We start from the raw sequence: 23,464 nt of genomic DNA, 5'->3' as shown, positions 1-23,464 counted from the left end.
ACTCCCATACCATCCATACCGGGTTGATGTCAAGCTTGCAACTCGACCTCGTAAAAGAAAACACTTTAACCTCCAGTTTAAATTCCCATGCGGAATATTGTGGAGGATTAAATACCCAAACCCAGCACAGCCCCCACTTGTCCCATTTAGCCTGCCTACCCAGTGGACCTCGGGAGCTGACGGAGCTCGGGACCTGCCTCCCGCAGAGTTTCTGTTCCATTGACGGGAAGTGATCGCGATTGAAAATAAAGTGGAAATAATAAAGCGTTTGGAAAGAGGTGAAACGCCATCGGTCATTGGAAAATCGTTAGGCTACAGTCCGTCAATGATTAGAACAATTTTAAAGGATAAAGTGAGAATAATGGAGCATGTGAAAGACCCTGCCCCTATGTAAGCCACAATTATTACTAAGCAACGCAGTGGTTTAATTATTAGAATACATACGTTTCTTAAGTGTTTTATATGCATAGAAAGGTAAAATATATACTATATACCAAGACAACCGTTTGACTAACTGACGTTAAATAATACCGGATGTACTTGTTCCGACTTATGTACAAATCCGACTTAAAGACGGACTCAGGAACGGAACTCGTACGTAACCTGGGGACTGCCAGGCAATTGGGAAGACAGTGAGCACACTGATGATGGTGTGTTAGGCTGAGTCGGAGGTTGGGGTGGTGGGAGGTAGAGGAGACTGGGGTGTCATCTCATTGTCGTCTGTTTCCATCAGCCTGCCTGCCTCAATGTCGAAGGTCGAGGTTTGTTGTTGTCTGCTGTGGCTGATGTGGAAGGCTTGAAAAACAACAATATGCTTGACTGCTTAGCCTCGTGCATTTTTCTATCATACAGTTCAAACCATCCTGCAAATATGCCCTAAACCTACGTACCCTTTCAAAATTAAAGTCATACTTTTCTGCAATCATTGCAGCATTGTCAATCGCAACGAAAATCTCACACAATTGCTTCACGTTCAGTTCCTGTACGACTTCACTTTTGGGCCGTTCACTAGTGGGTTCGGTTTCAATTGTCATCCTTTCCTCTTCATCAGCTCTTCATTTGTCAGTTCTTGGGTCACGGGATGCCAAAACCACTTCAACATCATCTTCATCAACTTCCACAAACCCTTACCAAACTCACTATGTCCTGACTTCGTTCACTACGATCAAAACGCTTAATTATGCCTAGTTTTACGCTAAGTGTAACACCCTTACGCGCACTTTTAGGTTTTTCCGATATCTTAGAACTCATCTTGCTAATGGATGCACAAAATAAATTGACATAAAGCACAGATGCTCACAGGCACGTGTTTAAGCAATGCCAGCTAGAATGCAGTTCCGGTGGAGGAGCCTGGCTCTTGGGGCGTGCTGCCTTTTATCGTAACAGTGAAAACACCTTCTGTTAGTGAAAACAGGTAACAAATGTAGGTCTTTCATAACAGCGAGGTGTCGTAAAACGAGCATTTGAAAATCGGGGGACACCTGTAATAAAGTCAATTCAATTCAATTCAATTAGGGAAAGGTTGTTGTCAGGACAACATGTCACTAAGCTCTTTATCTCCTTCCTGTGCTCCAACTCATCATTATTTGAGGTACAGCCCACTGCGGTGATGTTAAAATGAGTGTACAGGGAGTTGAGGGGACTGATGACACAGCCTTGTGGAGCACCAGTGTTTGTAAGAATATCCATGGCAAAGGGGTTGCTGCCTATCCTTACTGATTGCAGTCTGTTGGTCAGGGCTGCAGGGGGAGGTGTTGACTCTCAGCATCTGTAATTTACTTGGAATTATAGTACTGAAGTAGAGCCATAATCAGTAAACAATTGTCTAAACTAGGAACTCATCTTTAAATCAAATCTGCTCAAAAGCCATAATGGGATCAAAGGTTAGGCTGAGCTCTGGTCTGTGCATGAGGCGATACCTATTTACAGCTTCCAGCTGCTTCTGAGCTGTACACTCCCCAATGGGGGTAATGACATCCATCAATCCTGGAGAGGCACATCACTACCTCACCCACCCTATCCCGTCACTCATCCATCGGGTCAAGGTTACTGCATGGAGGAGCCAGGCTGTGGGGTTTAGGAGGCAAAGACAGACATCCTAGTGCTCACCTGCAAAGTGTTGTGAAGGACTGAGTGGCCGATTCTCTCGCACATAACAGCGACAAGCTGCACCGTGATCAGAAGCTGCTGCTGACACTTCAGATCACATGAGTCACTAGTGTGGCCTGGTACCAACCTGCTATCAGCCTCTCCTGCTGCATTCACCAGGCCCTGGAGAGGGAACACAAACATTCAGTGCACCCATATCACTTACCCATATCACCCAACATCACATCAGCAGCAACACCTTCCCTAAGCTGTACACCCAGGCTCTCTCCTGGATGCAGGTGACACTCGGACTAGTTTGCAGTTAGCAGGATGGCATGCTATTATAGCACTCAGTGCCAGCAACATGGGTTCAAAACCACTGCTGTCCATAAAGAGTTTGCATGTTCTCCCTGTGACCTGGGTGTTCCAGTTTCCTCCCACATTCCAAAGGCACTAGACACAAGACACTAGAATACTACAATACAGTACAGGCCCTTCAGCTCTCGATGTTGTGCTGACCCATATATTCCTTAAAAAAAAGTACTAAACCCACACTACCCCATAACCTTCCATTTTTCATCCATGTGCCTGTCCAAGAGGCTCTTAAATACCCCTAATGTTTTAGCCTCCACCACCATCCCTGGCAAGTCATTCCAGGCACTCTTCCCTCCCTTAATTTTGTACCTGTGCCCTCTGGTGTTTGCTATTGGTGCCCTGGGAAACAGGTACTGACTATCCACCCTATCTATGCCTCTCATAATCTTGTAGACCTCTATCAAGTCCCCTCTCATTCTTCTACGCTCCAAAGAGAAAAATCCCAACTCTGCTAACCTTGCTTCATATGACTTGTTTTCCAATCCGGGGAACATCCTGGTAAATCTCCTCTGCATCCTCTCCATAGTTTCCACATCCTTCCTATAATGAGATGACCAGAACTAAACACAATACTCTAAGTGTGGTCTTACCAGAGATTTGTAGAGTTGCAACATGACCTCTCTACTCTTGAACTCAATCCCTCTATTAATGAAGCCTAGCATCCCACAGGTCTTCTTAACTACCCTATCAACCTGCGCAGCGACCTTGAGGGATGTATGGATTTGAACTCCAAGGTCCCTCTGTTCATCCACACTCTTAAGTAACCAACCATTAATCCTGTACTCAGCCTTCTGGTTTGTCCTTCCAAAATGCATCACCTCACACTTATCCGGATTGAACTCCATCTGCCACTTTTCTGCCCAAATCTGCATCCTATCTATATCCTCTTGTAACCTTCGACAACCTACAGCTCCATCCATAACTCCTCCAATCTTCCTCTCATCCGCAAACTTACTCACCCATCCTTCCGCCTTCCGCCTCTTCATCCAGGTCATTTATAAAAATCACAAAGAGCAGGGGTCCCAGGACAGACCCTTGTGGCACTCCACTAGTCACCAACCTCCAGGCAGAATACTTTCCTTCCACTACTACCCTCTGCTTTCTTCCTGTAAGCCAATTTTTTATCCAAACAGCCAAGGTTCCACTGATCCCATGCCTCATGACTTTCTGGATGAGTCTCTTGTGGGGGACCTTGTCAAATGCCTTGCTAGAATCCATGTAGACAACATCCACTGCCCTACCCTCATCAATTTCTTTTGTTACCTCTTCAAAAAACTCAATTAGGCTTGTGAGGCACAACCTTCCTTTCACAAAGCCATGTTGACTATCCTTGAGTAGACTGTACTTCTCCAAATGCTCGTAGATCCTATCCTTAGGAATCCTATCCAATAGTTTGCAGACCACCGACGTAAGACTCACCGGTCTATAGCTCTCAGGATTCTCCCCATTACCTTTTTTAAAAAAGGGAACTACATTTGTCATTCTCCAATCCTAGCTACTGCTCCAGTGATCTCTTCTCTCACTTCCCACAGCAACCTGAGGTATATCACATCCGGCCCTGGGGACTTAACAATCTTGATATTTTAAAGAAAATCCAACACTTCTTCCCCTTAATCTCTACATTGTCCAGCACACAGGCTTGTTCTATTTCAACCTCACCCCAATCAAGTTCCTTTCCACTTGTGAATACTGAAGCAAAGTATTCATTTAGGACCTCCCCTACCTCCTCCGCCTCCAGGCACATGTTGCCTTTATCCTTTAGCAGCCCCACTTTCATTCTTGTCATCCTTCTGTTCTTCACATACGCATAGAACGCCTTGGGGTTCACCTTAATCCTACATGCCAAGGCCTTCTCATGCCCGCTTTGAGCTCTCCTAAGTCCTTTCTTAAGCTGACCAGGTATATTACCCAGAACTAGATCCAGTATGGCCTCTCCTCTCGTTGGCTGGTCCACATACTGTGTCAGGAATCCTTCTTGAACATTCCTGTCAACTTCAGCCCCATCTATCCCCCTTGCAGTCAGGAAGTGCCAGTCAATATGAAGGAAGTTGAAATCACCCATAACTACAAACCTGTCTTTCCTGCACCATTCTAAAATCTGCCTACTTATCTGCTTCTCGGTGTCCTGAAGGATATTTGGGGGCCTATAGACTACTCCCAGCACAGTGATTGATCCCTTCCTATTTCTGACTTCCACCCGCACCCACTCAGTGGACACTCCCTCTGCAGCATCCTCCCTTTCTATAGCCATACTATCCCTGACCAGTAATGCTACTCCCCCCACTTTTCTACCTCCCATCCTATTCCTTTTAAAACAGCTGAACCCCGGTACCTGCAACAGCCAAACCTGCCCTTCCTCCAGCCAAGTTTCAGTAATGGCCACAACATTGTAGTTCCACGTACTGATCCAAGTTACAAGTCAGCATGTTGATTGCTCACATGGGTCTAACTGAGCTTGTGGAGAAGGCATGGGGCTGGACTCTGCTCTGCAACAAGCATTGCTGTCTCTACTTCAAACCCCCCCACCAAGACCTTTATTTGTCTTGATAGAGGAGTACAGATGATAAGAGACATAGATTGAGTAGACAGCCAGAGGCTTTTTCCCAGGGTGTAAATGGATAATATGAGGGGCATAATATTAAGGTGATAAAGGAAAATACAGCCAGAAGGGTGGATGTCAGAGGTAGGTTGTTTCATTTTTTTTATAAACGCAGAGTGGTGGGTGTTTGGAACACACCGCCAAGGGTAGAGGCAGATTCATTAGGGACATGAAAAACTTTTAGATAGGCACATGAGAAGGATTAGATTGACCACAGAATGGGTTAAAGGGTCAGTACAACATTGTAGGCTGAATGGCCTGTACTGTTGTATGTTTATAGTTGATTCTATATGATGCAATTGTGCATTGGAGCAAATAGAGCAGGGGTCAGCCAGGTAATATATCACCCTGCTGATCTGTGGCACCATTCTTTGTGTCAGGAGCAGCCAGCTAACTCCAACCTCCATTTCTAACATTTGGGACCATCCGGGCAGCAGCGCCCCTCCTACCTTCAGACAATCGATGAAGAAATCTCCAGCGATGCTGCTCTCCTGCAGGCTGCTCAGCAGATCAGCTAGACTCTCTGCCCGCCACTGGTCCCAGCAAACCTTCCCGTACAGGGCATCATCTTCATCGCTGATCAACCAAAGAAAAGTCAGTAAATACCCAGGGCAGGGGGTCATGGCGGTGTGCAGGGGGTCATGGCAGTGTGAGAGCATGAAAAATCAGAGTAAAACAGGGTTTGCAAATACCAGGCATAGCAAGACAGAAAATAAATCCAAAGTTCACAGGACAAGGTTCAGGCACCTCAAGGTCTTGGCCAAAGGGGGCTGTCCAGGAGAACATGCAAGGGTGCGGATCCAGAGGTAGAATGGTCTGGTCCAATGGGCAAGGGGTTAGTACGTCTAGCAGTGTGGACCCAGGATTAGGATGGTATGGCCTGAGGGTGTGCATGGTGGTACTTCTAGGGCTCTGGGCTGAGGAGAGGTAAAACTCAGGGATGTGGACCCATGATGGGGGAGGGGATTTGGTCTGAGTATTTGAGACAAGGGTTGTGAACCCGGGGGGAAGTCAGGGCTGAGTACACCCAACAGAAGAACACAATCAAAAGAGATTCTACAGATTCTGGAAATCTTGAGCAACACACACAAATATTGCAGGAACTCAGTAGGCCAGCATCTATGAAGGTAAATAAACAGTCAATATTTTGGACCAGGACCCAATGCAAGGAGGTTACTTTGAGTCTATGCTGGCTCACAGAGCAATCCCACTCCTCATTAGTGTTTATGTTACCGAGCCACCCCATACTCCCAATCAACTACTCCCAGATCCTACCCGTGGCGGGGGGGGGGGGGGGGTCATTTATTGCTGCCAATTAACGCACCAACCTCACTGCTGTAATGTGGGAGGAAACCAGAGCACCCGGGGGGAAACCACACTTTCAAAGGGAGAACCTGAAAACTCCACACAGACATTGTCAGACATCAGGATTGGGCTCTGGAGGGTGCAGCAGAGTCACAGAAGCACCAACTGCACATATTTCCTGTGACCCCATTGCGCTCCAGTTTCGTCCTACATTCATACTGTGTGATCACAATTATATCTCCTTTACCATTGCATTGGAGAGGGATAGGAACAGACAAGTTAAGAAAGTGTTTAGTTGGAGTAAGGGGAAATATGAGGCTATGTGGCAGGAACTTGGAAGCATAAATTGGGAACAAATGTTCACAAGAAAATGTACGGAATGTAGCAAATGTTCAGGGGATATTTGCATGGAGTTCTGCATAGGCAGGTTCCACTGAGACAGGGAAAGGATGGTAGGATACAGGAGCCGTGGTGTATAAAGCCTGCTGTAACTCTAGTCAAGAAGAAGAGAAAAGCTTACGAAAGGTTAAAAAAACTGGGTACTGATAGGGATCTAGAAGATTATAAGGCTAGCAGGAAGGAGCTTAAGAAAGAAATTAGGGGAGCTAGAAGGGGCCATGAGAAGGCCTTGGCAGACAGGGTTAAGGAAAACCCCAAAGCATTCTACAAGTATGTGACGAGCAAGTGGATCAGAAGTGAGATAATAGGACCAATCAAGTGTGACAGTGGAAAAGTGTGTAACGGAACCGGGGGAGATACTTAATGAGTACTTTGCTTCAGTATTCACTACGGAAAAGGATCTTGGTGATTGTAGGGATGACTTTCAGCAGACTGAAAGCTTCAGCATGCAGATATTAAGGAAGAGGATGTGCTGGAGCTTTTGGAAAGCATCAAGGTGGGTAAGTTACTGGGACCAGATGAGATATACCCCAGGTTATTGTGGGAGGTGAGGGAAGAAAGTGCTGAGCCTCTGGCAATGATCTTTGCATCATTAATGGAGACGGGAGAGGTTCCAGAGGATTAGCGGGTTGCAGGTGTTGTTCCATTATTCAAGAAAGGGAGTAGAGATAGCCCAAGAAATTATAGACCAGTGAGTCTTACTTTAGTGGTTGGTAAGTTGATGGAAAAGATCCTGAGAGGCAGGACTTATGAACATTTGGAGAGGCATAATATGATTGTGTCAGCATTGCTTTGTCAAAGGCAGGTCATGCCTTACAAGTCTGAATAAATTTTTTGAGGATGTGACGAAACACATTCACGAAGGTAGAGCAGCAGATGTAGTGTATATGGATTTCAGCAAGGCGTTTAATAGGGTACCCCATGCAAGGCTTATTGAGAAAGCAAGGAGGCATGGGATCTGAGGGGACATTGCTTTATGGATCCAGAATTGGCTTGTTCACTGAAGGCCAAGAGTTGTTGTAGATGGAGGCCGGTGACCAGTGGTGTGTCTCAGGGATCTGTTCTGGGATCCTTACTCTTCGTGAGTTTTATAAATGACCTGGATGAGGAAGTGGAGGGATGGGTTAGTGAATTTGTTGATAACACAAAGGTTGGGGGTGTTGTGGATAGTGTGGAGGGCTGTCAGAGGTTACAGCCAGAGGAGTTCAATCCAGGTGAGTGTGAGGGGAACACCAGGAAATCTGCAGATGCTGGAAATTCAAGCAACACACACAAAATCCTGGTGGAAAGCAGTAGGCCAGGCAGCATTTATAGGAAGAAGTACAGTCGACGTTTCGGGCCGAGACCCTTCGTCAGGCCTAACTGAAAGAAAAGATAGTAAGAGATTTGAAAGTAGGAGGGGGAGGGGGAGTTCTGAAATGATAGGAGAGGACAGGAGGGGGGAGGGATGAAGCTAAGAGCTGGAAAGTTGATTGGCAAAAGGGATACACAGCTGGAGAAGGGAAAGGATCGTGGGGCAGGACCTAGGGAGAAAGAAAGGGGGAGGAGAGCATGGAAGGAGCTAGAAAATAGGCAAGGAGTGATTGTGAGAGGGATAGAGAGTGGAAAGAACAAAGAGAGAAAGATGGGGGGGGGGAAGAGAGATAAATAAATAAATAAGGGATGGGGTAAAAAGGGGAGGAGAGGCATTAACGGAAGTTAGAGAAATGTTCAATGTTCATGCCATCAGGTTGAAGGCTACCCAGACGGAAAAGGTGTTGTTCCTCCAATTTGAGTGTGGATTCATCTTGACAGTAGAGGAGGCCATGGTAAACATATCAGAATGGGAATGGGACGTGGAATTAAAATGTGTGGCCACTGGACAATCCTGTTTCTCTGCCGGACAGAGCTTAGGTGTTCAGCGAAACAGTCTCACAGTTCTTTCAGTTAGTTCTGACGAAAGGTCTCGGCCTGAAACGTCGACTGTACTTATAGATGCTGCTTGGCCTGCTGCTTTCCACCAGCATTTTGTGTGTGTTGCTTAAGTGTGAGGTGGTTCATTTTGGTAGGTCAAATATGATGGTAGAATATAGTATTAATGGTAAGACTCTCGGCAGTGTGGAGGATCAGAGGGATCTTGGAATCCGAGTACATAGGACACTCAAAGCTGCTGCTCTGGTTGACTCTGTGGTTAAGAAGGCACACAGTGCATTGGCCTTCATCAATCATGGGATTGAGTTTAGGAGCCAAGAGGTAATGTGGCAGCAATATAGGACCCTTGTCAGACCCTATTTGAGTACTGTGCTCAGTTCTGGTCACCTCACTACAGGAAGGATGTGGGTGCTATAGAGAGAGTGCAAAGGAGATTACAAGGATGTTTCCTGGATTGGGGAGCATGCCTTATGAGAATAAGTTGAGTGAACTTGGCCTTTTCTCCTTGGAACAACGGAGGATGAGAGGTGACCTGATAAGATGCTGAGAGGCATTGATTGTGTGGATAGTCAGAGGCTTTTTCCAAGGGCTGAAATGGCTAGCACGAAAGGGTACAGTTTTAAGGGTGCTTGGAAGTAAGTACAAAGGAGATGTCAGGGTTTTTTTTACGCAGAGAGTAGTGAGTGAATGGAATGGGTTGCCGGTGACTGTGATGAAGGCGGATACAATAGGGTCTTTAAAGAGACTCCTGGGGAACATGGAGCTTAGAAAAATAGAGGGCTATGGGTAACCCTAGGTAATTTCTAAGATAATGCCATGTTCGGCATAGCTTTGTGGGCCAAAAGGCCTGTATTGTGCTGTAGGTTTTCTATGTTTCTATATTTCTTGTGACACCATTGGGCCTTCTAGCTTCGCCCTACATCCATATTCCCTGTGACCCCATTGGGCCTTCCAGTTTTGTCCTACATCCTGATTGGCGAATCACACATTCCAATTGTCTGTAGTAAGTGAGAGAGTGACAGCTTCTCGAGATTGACGGGGATGCAGGACAGTAAAATGGGATTGGTGCAAGATGGGAATTCGGTAACTGACATGGACCATGGCAAAGGAAACTGATGGAAAATTAGGTACATCAGGCTTGCATTGGGTATCATTGGTCCAGTGCAGGAGAGCACAGACTGACAGCTGATATCAGACAGAGACCTTGAAGAGTATAAAGTTAGCAGAAACAAATGCAGATAATTAGGAGGGCCAAAAACAGTCATAAATTCCCTTGCCAGTACATTGTACAACCCAGTGAAGATGTCCTTGTTAAGGCATTGTACAACCCAGTGAAGATGTCCTTGTTAAGGCATTGTACAACCCAGTGAAGATGTCCTTGTTAAGGCATTGTACAACCCAGTGAAGATGTCCTTGTCAATACATTGTACAACTATGGTAATGATGTCCTTGTCAGTGCATTGTATGAGCCAGTGAAGATGTCCTTGTCAGTGCATGGTACAGCCTGATGAAGATGTCCTTGTCAGTGCATGATATGGTCCGGTGAAGATGTCTTTGTTGAGGCATTGCATGTCGATGGTAAAGATGTCCTTTGTTGGGGCATTGTACGACCATGGTAAAGATGTCATTCTTCGTTTCTTGTTTTCTGAATAAACTTTTGAGAGAAGAGGGGGTATGTCTACAGAGCCAGTGTTCTCTTCTGTGTGTCAGATGTGGGATTTTCATGAGACTACCAGTGTCCCCAATGGCCACATTTGCACCAGGTGCATCAAGATGCAGCTCCTTAGAGACAATGTTAACGAACTGGAGCTGCAGCTCAATGACCTTCAGCTTGTTAGGGAAAGTGGAGCAGTGATAGATAGGAGCTATCGGAAGGCACAGGAGACAGATGACTGTCAGGAGAGGGAAGGGAGAACATCAGATGGTGAAGAACACCTCTGCGGCTGTCCCACTCAACAATAAGTACTTCATTTTGAGTACTTTTGGGGGGGGCAGGAGAAAACAACCTACTGGGGGAAGCAACAGTGGCCGTGCCTCTGGCACTGAGTCTGGCCCTGTGGCTCAGAAAGGCAGGAAACTGAAGAGGATGGCGGCAATAATGGGGACTCTATAGTTAGGGACACAGATAGGCGATTCTGTGGATGCAAAAAAGAAACATGGATGGTAGCTTGCCTCCGAGGTGCCAGGATCCATGATGTTATTGAATGTGTCCACAACATCCTGGAAAGGGAGGGTGAGAAGCCAGGAGTCATGGTACATATTGGTATCAATGACATAGGTAGAAAAAGGAGGAGGTCCTGAAAACAGAATACAGGGAGTTAGGAAGGAAGCTGAGAGAGCAGGATCTCAAGGGTAGTAATCTCAGGAATGCTGCCTATGCCATGCGATAGTGAGGATAGGAATAGAATGAGGTGGTGCAGGGAGGAATTGGAGCAGGGGGCAGGGATTCAGATTTCTAAACTTGAATCCGAGGGGGACCAATATCCTTTTGGGCAGATTTACTAGAGCTGTTGGAAGTGGTTTAAACCGATATGGTGGGGGATGGGAATCAGTATGATAGAGCTGAGGATGAGCCAGCAGGTTTACAAGTAGATGACATAATATGTAATATGAATGTAAGGAAGGGCAAGCCAATGACTGGGTACAACTGCAGACAGAGCAGAGTATTTAGTTGCTCCACAGAAGCAAAACTCAAAAGGGTGAAGAATGCAAGACTGAAGGTATTGTATTTAAATGCACATAACATTCAGAATAAGGAGTATGAACTCGTGGCACAATCAGATTGGTCGTTATGACCATAGGACCATAAAATATAGGAGCAGAAGTAGGCCATTCGGCCCACTGAGTCCTCTCCACCATTCAATCATGAGCTATTCCAAATCTTTCAGTCATCCTCACTCCCCTGCCTTCTCCCCATACCCTTTGATGCCCTGGCTAATCAAATCTATCAATCTCTACCTTAAATGTACCCAATGACTTGGCCTCCACAGCCACTCATGGTAACAAATTCCACAGATTTACTACCCTCTGACTAAAGTAATTTCTCTGCATCTCTGTTCTAAATGGACATCCTTCAATCCTGAAGTTGTGCCCTTTTGTCCTAGACTCCCCTACCATGGGAAATAGCTTTGCCATATCTAATCCATTCAGGCCTTTTAACATTCAGTATGTTTCTATGAGATCCCCCCTCATTCTCCTGAACTCCAGGAAATACAGCCCAAGAGCTGCCAGACATTCCTCATACAGTAACCCTTTCATTCCTGGAATCATTCTCGTGAATCTCCTCTGAACCCTTTTCAATGTCAGTATATCCCTTCTAAAATAAGGAGCCCAAAACGGCACACAATACTACAAGTGTGGTCTCATGAGTGCCTTATAGAGCCTCAGCATCACATCCCTCCTCTTAATTTCTATACCTCTAGAAATGAAGGTCAACATTGCTTTCACCTTCTTCACCACTGACTCAGCCTAGAGGTTAACCTTTAGGTATCTTGTACAAGGACTTCCAAGTCCCTTTGCATCTCTGCATTTTGAATTCTCTCCCCATTTAAATAATAGTCTGCCCATTTATTTCTTCCACCAAAGTACATGACCATACACTTTCCAACATTGTATTTCATTTGCCACTTTTTGCCCATTCCCCTAAATTATCTAACTCTCTCTGCAGGTTCTCTGTTTCAACACTACCTGCCCCTCCATCTATCTTTGTCTCATCGGTAAATTTAGCCATATATCCATTAATCCCACAGTCCACAACATTGACATACATCATAAAAAGCAGCGGTCCCAACACCAACCCCTGTGGAACTCCACTGGTAACTGGCAGGCAGCCAGAACAGGATCCCTTTATTCCCACTCTCAGTTTTCTGCTGATCAGCCAATGCTCCACCCATGCTAGTAACTTCTCTGTAATTCCATGGGATCTTATCTTGTTAAGCAGCCTCATGTATAGCACCTTGTCAAAGTCCTTTTGAAGATCCAAGAACACCACATCCACTGCATTTCCTTTGTCTACCCTGCTTGTAATTTCCTCAAAGAATTGCAGTAGGCTTGTCAGGCAGGATTTTTCTTTCAGGAAACCATGCTGGCTTTGGACTATCTGTCATGTGCTTTCAGGTACTCCGTAATCTCATTGCTAACAATTGATTCCAACAACTTCCCAACTACTGATGTCAGACTAACAGGTCTATAGTTTCCTTTCTGCTGCCTCCCACCCTTCTTAAAAAGCAGAGTAACATTTACAATTTTCCAGTCATCCGGTACAATGCCAGAATCTAATGATTCTTGAAAGATCATTGTTAATGCCTCCTCAATCTCTCCAGTTACTTCCTTCAGAACCTGAGTGTGCATTCCATCAGGTCCAGGAGATTTATCCATCCTCAGACCATTAAGTTTCCTGAGCACCTTCTCAGTCATAATTTTCACTGCGCATACTTCACTTCCCTGACACTCTTGAGTGTCCGGTATACTGCAGATGTCTTCCACTGTGAAGACTGATGCAAAATACACATTCAGTTCCTCTGCCACCTCTGCGTCTCTCATACAATATCTCCAGCATCATTTTGTATTGGTCCTCGACTCTCTTTTACCCTTTATATATTTAGATACTTAAGAAAACTTTTAGCATCTTCTTTGATATAAGTCGTCAGCTTCCTTTCATAACTTATCTTTTCCTTCCTAATGACCTTATTAGTTTCCTTCTGCAAGTTTGTAAAAGCTTCTCTATCTTCCCACTAGCTTTGACTTCCTTGTAGGCCCTCTCTTTTGCTTTTACTTTGGCTCTGATTTCACTTGTCAGCCACAGTAGTATCCTTCTTCCATTCAAAAATTTCTTCTTATTTGGAATATACTTGTCTTGCACTTCCGTCATGACATTGTGGGCATCACTGAGTCGTGGCTAATGTTGGGAGTTTAACAGCAAAGGATATACTTTGTACTGAAAGGACAGGCAGGAAGGCATAGGCGGTGGCGTGGCTCTGTTGGTAAGAGATGGAATTACATCTTCAGAAAGAGGTGACATAGGGTCAGAGAATGTCAGATCTTTGTGGGTGGAGTTAAGAAACTGCAAGGTTAAAAAAAAAACCATCATGGGAATCATATATAGGCTCCAAATAGTAACCAAAATGTGGTGTTGAGATTGCAGAGGGAGCTGGAAAAGGCATGTAATAAGGGTAATGACACAATTGTAATTTGGGACTTCAATATGTAAGGGGATTGGGAAAACCAAGTTGGTGTCGGATTGCAAGAGAGGGAATTTGTTGAATGCCTACCAGGTAGTAAAGAATGTCATTCCATTCCATAATAAGGGAGGAAGACTAAAGAGAGGAAATTATAGGCCTATTAGCCTAACCTCAGTGGTTGGGAAAATGTTGGAGTCCGTTATTAAGGACGAAGTTTTAGGGTACTTGGAGATTAATGATAAAATAAGTCAAAGTCAGCATGGTTTATGTAATGGGGGATCTTGTCTGACAAATCTGTTTGGAGATCTTCGAGGATATAACAAGTGGGGTGGACAAAGGAAAGGCAGTGGATGTCATTTACTTAGATTTTCAGAAGGCATTTGATAAGGTGCCACACATGAAGCTGATTAACAAGATAAAATCCATGGCAATACAGGAAAGATACTGACATGGATAGAGGAATGGCTGACAGGCACGAAGCAGTGAGTGGAAATAAAGGGGGCCTTTTCTGGTTGGTTGCCAGTGACTATGTTGTTTGTCAAGAGTCGTAACTTTTCACATTCTTTGTCAATGACTTAGATCATGGAATTGGTTTAGTGGCAAAGTTTTCAAATGGTATGAAGATTGGTAGAGGGGTAGGTAGTGCTGAGGATTGCAGCAGAACTTAGACAAATTGGAAGAATGAGCAAAAAGTGATAGATGGAATAAAGGGTTGGGAAATGTATGATAACACATTTTGGTAAAAGGAACAAAAGTGCAGACTATCTAAAAGGGAAGAAAATTCAAACATCAGAGGTACAGAGAGACTTTGTGCAAGATTCCCAGAAGGTTAATTTACAAGTTGAATCTGTGGTAAAGAAGGCAAATGCAATGTTAGCACTTATTTCAACTGGAATAGAATAGAATAGAAAAACAAGGAGATAATACTGAAGCTTTTATGACACTAGTCAGGCCACACTTGGGAGTCAACAGTTTTGGGCCCCTTATTCCGGGAAGGATGTATTGTCATTGGAGAGTGTACAGAGGAGGTTCCAGAGGATGATTCCAGGAAAGACGAGTTAATATATGATGAGTATATATATTGGGATGTTAATATCAGACAATTATGTTTTTGGCTATTTTGGCTCGACAATAGCCAAAAGCCAGTTTGGGTTGATTTGGAATTTAAAGCTGTTAAACTATTTCATTTAACCTCAATATTAGGAGCTCCATTACCTTTACAGCTTTCTAAAATTCCAAATTTAAATCTTTACCCTGTTATTAAACAGTCCTTACAGATTTGGCTTCAGCTTCACAATTTTTAGAAATTTTAAACAACTTAATCTGTCTAGTTCTTTATATCGAAACTTTTTATTTAAACCTTCAATAACGGATCCCATTTTTCTCCTATGGAGAAATAAAGGGATCCATTCTTTCACAAATTTATTTTGTGATGGTCGATTGATGACTTTTGAAGAGTTAATTAACAAATATTCTCTCGCTCATACACACTTTCTGCAATATTGTCAGGTTAGACATTTTTTACAACGGTATTTATTTAAGTTTCCATATTTGCAAGAATCTGATTTGTTGGATACCATTTTGAAATTGAATCCTTTAGTGAGAGGTTCCATCGGTAGAATTTATAATTTATTTTTACTACAAAAAGAGAACCTCTCACTAAAGATTAAACAAGATTGGGAGAGAGAACTTAATATGACCTTTGTTAATGACGATTGGTTGCAAGTTTTGAAAAAGGTAAGTTTTTCTATATTTGCCAATCACTGTTTAATTCAGTTTAAAATTGTTCACCGTTATTATTTAACAAAGGAGAGACTATCTAAAATATTTCCTAGTATAGACAATCACTGCGATAGGTGTACAACTGAAGTAGCTACTTTGTTACATATGTTCTGGTCATGTTCTTCATTAAAATCATTTTGGAAATATTTATTTTCTACAATTTCTAAAGCTCTGAAAATAAATTTACAACCTAATAGATTGACTGTTCTACTTGGAATAGTTCTGCATCATATTCAGGGTGTTTCATCCTCAGATCAACATGTAATTGCATTTGTTACATTATTGGTAAGAAGGGATATTTTATTAAAATGGAAAGATACCTTTGTCCCTACATTAATTGAATGGTTTTCTCAAGTAATGTTATGTCTCAGTTTGGAAAAAATTAGAAGTAGAACTTTTGATCCCTGATTCGATTTTGAGGGAAGATGGGGCTCTTTTGCCAAATATTATCATTTAATTTTAATTATATTATATGGTTTCCTTCCAATCTTATTCTATATAAACATGAATTGGCAGTTGATGATTCTTTTTCTTTATATATAGAAATAATGGACATGATTTGAGAGTTAGGGGGCAGAAGTTTAAGGGAAACACGAGGGGGTATTTCTTTACTCAAAGAGTGATAGCTGTGTGGAATGAGCTTCCTGTAGAAGTAGTAGAGGCCAGTTCAGTTGTGTCATTTAAGGTAAAATTGGATAGGTATATGGACAGGAAAGGAGTGGAGGGTTATGGGCTGAGTGCGGGTAGGTGGGACTAGGTGAGATTAAGGGTTCGGCACGGACTAGGAGGGCCAAGATGGCCTGTTTCCGTGCTGTGATTGTTATATGGTTATATGATGGTAAGACGTATTGCTCCGGGGGTTGATTCCTAATGGTCTTTTTTCCCCTTTTTTGTAGTCAGTGTTTTTTTTCTTAGTTTGTTGGGTTCTCTTTTTTTTCCTTCTTTTCTTTATATATAAATTTTGTTTTCATTTTCATATATTACGATCAGCTTTTTTTTCTCTTCAGCTTTATTAATTGTATATATTAATTTGTTGAAGTTTTGTATCATTTTATAGCTGTAGAAGATTATGTACCAATAAAAAGATTCTAAAAATGAAATATGATGAGCATTTGGCAGCTTTAGGCTTGTATTCATTGGAATTTAGAAGAACGCGTGGAGATCTTATCAAAACCTACTGAATGCTGAAAGGACTAGATAAGGTGGATGTGGAGAGGATGTTTCCTCTGGTGGGGATATCCAGAACTAGAGAGCATAGCCACAAAATTGAGGGGTGACCTTTTAGAACAGAAGTAAGGAGGAATTTTTTTTAGCCAAAGAGTGGTGAATCTGTGGATGCTCTGCCACGGACACAGTTGAGGTCAGGTCTGTGGGTATATTCAAAGCGAAAGTTGATATATTTCTGATTGGTTTGGGGCATCATGAAATATGGTAAGAGGGTAGGTGTATGGAATTCAGACATGATGGAATGTGGGAGTCGACTCAATGGGATGAATGGCCTAATTCTGCTCCTAGGTCTTATGGTCTAACGTCCTTATTGAGGCATTGCATGGCAATGGTAAAGATGTCCTTGTCAGACAGTGTACGACCATGGAAAAGAATCAAAATCAGGTTTATTATCACCGGCATGTGTTGTGAAATTTGTTAACTTAGCAGCAGCAGGACAATGTAATACACGATAATATAGAAAGAAAATAAATAAAATAGATATGTAAACTGATTACAGTATATATGTATATTAAATAGATTAAAAATAATGCAAAATCAGAAATAATACTTTTTTGAAAAATGAGGGATGTTCACGGGTTCAATGTCCATTTTGGAATCGCATGGCAGAGGGGAGAAAGCTGTTCCTGAATTGCTGAGTGTGTGCCTTCAGGCTTCTGTATCTCCTTCTAGACAGTAACAATGAGAAGAGGGCATGCCCTGGGTGATGGGGGTCCTTAGAACATAGAACATAGAAATCTACAGCACATTACAGATCCTTTGGCCCCCAATGTTGTGCTGACCATTTAAGCTACTCTAGAAACTGTCTAGTATTTCCCTAGAGCATAGCCCTCTACTTTACTAAGCTCCATGTACTTATCTAAGAGGCTCTTAAAAGACCCTATTGTATCTGCTTCCACCACCTTTGCTGGCAATGTATTCCACGCACCCACCACTCTTTGTGAAATACCCCTGATATCTCCTTGGTACATATTTCCAAGCACCTTAAAACTATGACTCCTTGTGTTAGCCATTTCAACACTGGGAGAAAGCCTCTGGCTATCCACATGATTAATGCCCCTCATCAGCTTATACACCTCTATCAGGTCACCTCTCAGCCTCCATCGCTCCAAGGAGAAAAGGCTAAGTTCACTCAACCTATTCTCATAAGATATGCCCTCTAATCCAGGCAATATCCTTGTAAATCTTCTCTGCTCTCTCTCTATAGTATCCACATCCTTCCTGTAGTGAGCTGAGCAGAACTGAACACAGTAGTCCAATTGAGGTCTCACTAATGTCTTATACAGCTGTAACATTACTTCACGACTCTTGAACTCAGTCCCATGGTTGATGAATGCCAACACACCATACACCTTCTTAACAAAACTGTCAACTTGCGCAGCAGCTTTGAGTGTCCTATTGACACGGACCCCAAGGTCTCTTAGATCCTCTACACTGCCAAGAGTCTTACCACTAATATTATATTCTGTCTTCAAATTTGACCAAACAAAATGAACCACTCACACTTATCTGTGTTGAACTCCATCTGCCACATATCAGCCCAGTTCTGCATCCTATCGATGTCCCGCTGTAACCTCTGACCCCAGACTATCCACAACACCCCCAACCTTTGCATCACAGCAAACTTACTGATCCATCCTTCTACCTCTTCATCCAGGTCATTTATAAAAATCACAAAGAGGAGAACAGATCCCTGCAGAAAACCACTGGTCACCGACCTACATGCAGAATACGAACCATCTGCACAAACCAACCACCCTTTGCTTTCTGTGGGCAAGCCAATTCTGGACCCACAAAGCAAGGTCTCCTTGGATCCCAAGCCTCCTTACTTTTTGAAAGAGCCTTAGGTGGGGAACCTTATCAAATGCCTTAATGAAATCCAGATACACTAAAACCACTGCTCTACCTTCATCAATGTGTTTTGTTATATTCTTAATAATGGACGCTGCCTTTCTGAGGCACCGCTCCTTGACGATGTCTTAGGTACTAGTACCCAAGGGGGAGCTGACTAATCTTATAACTTCCTGTGCCTTCTTTCCGTCTTGTGCAGTAGCACCCCCCCACACACAAACAGTGATACAGCTTGTCAGAAGTTTGTCAGCATCTATAGAAGTTTGAGTGTTTAGTTGACAAACCAAATCTCTTCAATCTCCTAATGAAGTATAGCCACTGTCTTGCCTTCTTTATAGCTGCATCGATAAGTTGGCACTAGGTTAGATCTTCAGAGATCTTGACACTGAGGAACTTAAAACTGCTTTGTCTCTCCACTTCTGATCCCTCAATGAGGATTGTTATATGTTCCTCTGTCCCACTCTATCTTAAGACCACAATCAGCTCTTTGGTCTTACTGACATTGACTGCAAGTTTGTTACTGTGACACCACTCAACAAGTTGGTATATCTTGCTCCTGCGTCATTAGCAAATTTATAGATGGTATTTGAGCTATACCTAGCCATACAGCCATAAGTATAGAGGGAGTAGAGCACTGGGCTAAGCACACACCCCTAAGATGTGCCAGTGTTGATCATCAATGAGGAGGAAATATTAACACCAATTCACACACATTGTGGCTTTCTGATTAGGAAGTCCAGGATCCATTGCAGAGGGAGGTAAGAGACCCAGGTTCTGTAGCTTATCCACCAGGACCGTAGGAATGATGGTATTGAATGCTGAGCTATGGTCATTGAACAGCATCCTGACAGAGGTGTTTGTATTGTCCAGTGATCTAAGGCTGTGTGAAAAGCTATTGAGATTGTGTCTGCTGTAGACCTATAGTGGCAATCAGCAAATTGCTGTGAATCCAGGTCCTTGCTGAGGCAGGAGTTCATTCTAGCCAAGACCAACATCTCATCACTGTAGATGTGAGTGCTACTGGGTGATAATCATTAAGGCAAATCACACTACTCTTCTTAAGCACTGGTATAATTGTTGCCTTTTTGAAACAGGTGGGAATTTCCATCCGTACCAGTGAGAGCTTGAAAATGTCTTTGAATACTCCCACCAGATGGTTGGCACAAGTTTTCTGAGTCTTATCAGGTACTCCATCGGGAACTTCCACCTTGTGAGGATTCACCCTCCTTAAAGACAACCTAACATCAGCCTCTGAGACAGAGATCACAGGGTCACAGGGTGCAGCGATCTTCACAGCTGTAGTTACATTCTCTCTTCCAGAGCAGGCATAGAAGGCATTGAGCTCAACTGGTAGTGAATCATCGTTGCCATTCATGCTATCGGGTTTTACTTTGTAGGAGGTAATGTTTTGCAAAGCCTGCTGGAGTTGATGTGCATCCGATGTCACTCCAATCTCGCTCAGAATGGTCTCTTGGCTGTTGAAGTAGCCCTCCATAAGTCATAACTGGTCTTTTTGTACAGACCTGGGCCACCAGACTTAAAAGCCACAGGTCTCACCCTCAGCAGATGCTGTACCTCCTGGTTCATCCACATTTTTTGGCTTGGGAATGTACAGCAAGTTTTCATAGACACACACTCATCTACACACGTTTTAATGAAGTCAGTTACAACTACGACATACTCATCAAGATTTGAAGATGAATCCCTGACATTAGTCCAGTCCACTGATTCAAAGCTGTCATGTAAGCGCTTCTGTACTTCTTTTGTCCATACCTTCTTGAAACTCACTACTGGCAGTCTTCAGTCTCTGCCTATACTCAGGGAGTGCAAGTACAGCCAGGTGATCAACTTCCTGAAGTGAAGGTGTGGAACAGCATGGTAGGCATTTTTGATGGTGGTGCAACAGTGGTCCAGTGTGTTGTTTCCTCTGACAGTACAAGTGATTTGTAGATGGTAATTATTTTGTGACTTTTTCAGGATGGCCTAGTTAAAATTCCCCAAAATGATGGTGAAGGGATCAGGGTGTGCTGTTTTGTGCATGTTGATCCCATTGCCCAGATCATCTAGAAGATGTCCTTGTTGGACATTGCATGGCCATGGTAAAGATGTTCTTGTCAGGCATTGTACAACCATGGTAAAGATATCCTTGTCAGGCATTGCATTGCCAGGGTAAAGGTGTCCTTATTTGGACATTGTATCAATATTAAACTGATGGAGGAACTCAGCTGTCAGGCAGCATCTGTGGAGGTAGGCATTTGGTCAATGATTTGACACCATCAGGACTCAAGTTCCTCCAGCAGTTTTCCATTACAGTTGGCCCTCCTTATCTGTGGATTCCGTATGCGCAGATTCAACCAACCACGGATCGGGTAAACCCAGAGGTTGTCTCCCCAGCACTCGTTGCTTGAGCATGTACAGACTATTTCTTCTTGTCATTATTCCCTAAACAATACAGTATAACAACTATTTACATAATATTTACATTGTATTAAGTATTATAAGTAATCTAGAAATGACTTAAAAGTATAGGCAGTCCCCGAGTTATGAATGAGTTCCATTCCTGAGTCTGTCTTTAAGTCGGATTTGAAGTTGGACAGGTACATCCAGTATTAGTTAGCGTCAGTTAGTCAAACATTTTTCTTCGTATATAGTACATATTTTACCTTTCTATGCATATAAAACACTTAAGAAACATACTATTTCAATAATTAAACCACTGCGTTGCTTAGTAATAATGGTAGCTTTCATCAGGGCAGGGCCTTTCACATGCTCCATTAAAATTGTTCCGATCGTTGACCGACTGTAGCCTAATGCTCTTCCAGTGACCGATGGCGTTTCAGCTCTTTCTGATCGCTTTATTACTTCCACCTTGTTTTCAATCACGATCGTGATTATTTTCGTGAACAGAAACTCTGCGGATTCAGAGCTGCACCGCCAGGTCCTAATGTCCACCGCACAGAGACATGTTAAATAAAGTCTGGGGTTCCGCTGGGTCCTAAAGACCACTGCACTGAAACATGTTAAATAAGGGACTTGAGCATCTGCATATTTTGGTATTCGCAGGGGGTCCCGAAACCAATCCCCCGTGGATAAGGAGGGCCGACTGTACTTCAGATTACAGATCTCCCTCCCCCTTATTTGTCACATTTACAGGGAGCATTGCAGAAGAGCTGAGAGCATTGTTGAGGATCCCTACCACCCATCCCAGAATCTCCCTGACCCATTACTGTCAAGGAGGTACAGGAACATCAGAACTAAGACTGCCAGACTAGGGAACAGCTCCTTCCTTCAGGGTGACACTAATGAATATCCTGCCACCACTGAGGTTTCATCACTTGGATAGCATGCTGTTTAATATTTACCTGTGCTGCACAGTACATGCATTTTGAATTATATATTATTAGCTTATTTATGGCAATATTCTGTTTTATGTGCTGTGTGTGATAAATGTTCTGTGGGTGCACCGTGGCCTGGTGGAACACTGTTTTATTGGTATACATGTACAGTCAGATGACAGCAAATTTGAATGTGAGAATCCATAGTCTCCCATTTCTCAACACTTTATCTACTGACGCAATGTGAAATACCCCCAGGCACAGAGCATTTATTAAACAAAATCTGGCAGTGAGTCACTCAGGATTTGGAAAGAAAGTTGAATGAACTTTGGACAAAGAGGCTGGTTTGAAGGAGGGATATATTATCTTGGGAGAGATATCGCTGCAGAAGTCTCACCTTACGGTTCCCTTTGTAACGAGTTTCACACCTCCCTCACTGCCTGCTGAGAACTGGTATAGTGGCTGCAGGACCGGAATTGATGGTGACAGGCCCGCAAGCTGCTTCAACATCAGTAGAGCTACCCGTGTCTCTGATTTCCCAAAGAACCACTGAAGAATTTCCTGGCAAGTAGACCTGGTAAGAGGTTAAAAAAGTGTTAGCAAAGACCAAAAACAATTACCGACCCAACACAGCAATAACCTGAGTTACAGCCAATTCAGGCCTAGTGACCTGTGACCAGAATTAAATAAGTGTTTAATCCTACCTGCCTGCATTAATTCCACATCCCTCCGTACCCTGTTCATTCAGGTACCTCTTAAATGTTGTTACCGTTCCTGCCTCCACCATCTTGCTCTGGATACCAGCTATTCTATGTGAAAAATTTACCTTCACATATTCCCTTTAAACCCCAAACCTTTCACCTTAAATGAACAGTCTCTTCCATCTTAAATATTTCTTGTATACTACATGACAACAGAACTATAGATGCAACTTCAGATGAGATTAAATAAGAATAGCTTTATTTGTCACATGTACATCAAAACACACAGTGACAGAAACTGCACTGTGGCAGACAGGAAGATTCTACAATGTAATCAAAACTACCCAATATATCACCAGCCTAGCTGCCACCAAGGACATATATACAGAAAAGTGCTAGAAAAGGGCCAGTAACATCATGAAATATCTCAACAACTTTGCCTGTGGACTGTTTGTCCCACTCCCATCAAGGAGGAGGCTATATAGTATCCATGCCAGGACTGCCAGACTCAAAAACAGTTACTTTCCCCAAGCAGTGAGGTTGATCAACACCTCCACCCACTGACACACCCCTCCACACCCCCACCACCACTACTTTATCATTTCCTGTCAGTTACCTTATGTACAGACACTCCTGTGCCTAGTGTCACCTTATGGACATACAATCAATCCATGTATTTATATTTATTGTGTATTTGCGTTCATCATCATA

At 43.3% G+C, this 23,464-nt stretch overlaps 1 protein-coding gene across 2 annotated transcripts in view; it reads right to left on the bottom strand.

The window, feature by feature from the left end:
- tango6 (transport and golgi organization 6 homolog (Drosophila)) overlaps positions 1 to 23,464 on the bottom strand; it is a 192,549-nt gene that overhangs the window by 73,188 nt on the left and 95,897 nt on the right. For both annotated transcript variants that reach the window (XR_009516374.1, XM_059993389.1), the window contains exons 9-11: positions 22,450 to 22,626; positions 5,512 to 5,638; positions 2,110 to 2,271 (exon numbers count right to left, since the gene is read on the bottom strand). Coding sequence is in view for 1 of the 2 variants with exons in the window: in XM_059993389.1 (XP_059849372.1) it covers positions 2,110 to 2,271; positions 5,512 to 5,638; positions 22,450 to 22,626 (466 nt within the window). In the remaining variant the exon portion in view is untranslated. The remainder of the gene's footprint in view (positions 1 to 2,109; positions 2,272 to 5,511; positions 5,639 to 22,449; positions 22,627 to 23,464) is intronic.

Source organism: Hypanus sabinus, chromosome 17 (genome assembly GCF_030144855.1).
Source record: "Hypanus sabinus isolate sHypSab1 chromosome 17, sHypSab1.hap1, whole genome shotgun sequence".
Lineage (NCBI taxonomy): Eukaryota > Metazoa > Chordata > Chondrichthyes > Myliobatiformes > Dasyatidae > Hypanus > Hypanus sabinus.
The sequence above is the reverse complement of the archived record's forward strand: the minus strand, read 5'-3'. Positions and strand labels throughout refer to the sequence as shown.